Consider the following 722-nt stretch of genomic DNA (forward strand, 5'->3'; position numbering starts at 1 on the left):
TCTCCTCCTTCCTCCTCTTCCTCTTCATCCTCTTCCTGGCTGCCCAGCCCCTGCAAATCCTCCCCGCTGCGCTCCGCTTCCCCCTCCCCGCCGGCCGGCACCGGTGCCCCCGCTGAGGAAGGGGTTTCGGGTGCCCCCAGCCCCTCGGGGCGCTCGCCGGCGTCGCCGTCCTGCGGAGGGGTGGGGGGGTGGGTGCTGGGTCCCTGGGGACCCCCAAACTGGGGCTGTGGGGTCTCACTGACCTTCTCGCAGCTCCCTGGCCCCCAGCTGCTCGGCCGCTTGGGTCCCTCTGGCGTCGGTGGTGGGTGCCCCCCAGCCTGGGCAAGAGCAAATGTGGGGTGTCGTGGGCTGCGGGGGGGGGCACCTGGGGACACCTGCGGACACCCCAATTGCTGTGAGCAGGACCGGAGTGCCACAACAGCCCAGGAGCAATGTGGGGTACCCCGGGAGGGATGTGGGATGCCCTGGGAGTGATGCGGGGTGCCCCGGCAACAACGTGGGGTGCCCTCCCAGGAGTGATGCTGGGTACCCCAGGAGTGCTGTGGGGTGCCTGGGAACAACATGGGGTGCCCCAAGAGTGGTGCTGAGTGCCCCAGGAATGACATGGGGTGCCCCAGAAATGATGCTGGGTGCTCCAGGAGTGCTGTTGGGTGCCCCGGGAGTGATGCGGGGTGCCCTGGGAACAAATGGGGTGCCCCAGGAATAAATGGGGGGCTCCAAGA

The 722-nt window shown here is 68.6% G+C and overlaps 1 protein-coding gene across 1 annotated transcript in view; it reads right to left on the reverse strand.

The window, feature by feature from the left end:
- Window positions 1-722, reverse strand: part of PLEKHG3 (pleckstrin homology and RhoGEF domain containing G3) — an 11,721-nt gene that overhangs the window by 1,800 nt on the left and 9,199 nt on the right. The window contains exon 12 of the mRNA XM_014948782.1: window positions 239-317. Within this exon, the coding sequence (XP_014804268.1) occupies window positions 239-317 (79 nt within the window). The remainder of the gene's footprint in view (window positions 1-238; window positions 318-722) is intronic.

This window comes from Calidris pugnax, unplaced genomic scaffold, assembly GCF_001431845.1.
Source record: "Calidris pugnax isolate Ruff unplaced genomic scaffold, ASM143184v1 scaffold107, whole genome shotgun sequence".
NCBI lineage: Eukaryota > Metazoa > Chordata > Aves > Charadriiformes > Scolopacidae > Calidris > Calidris pugnax.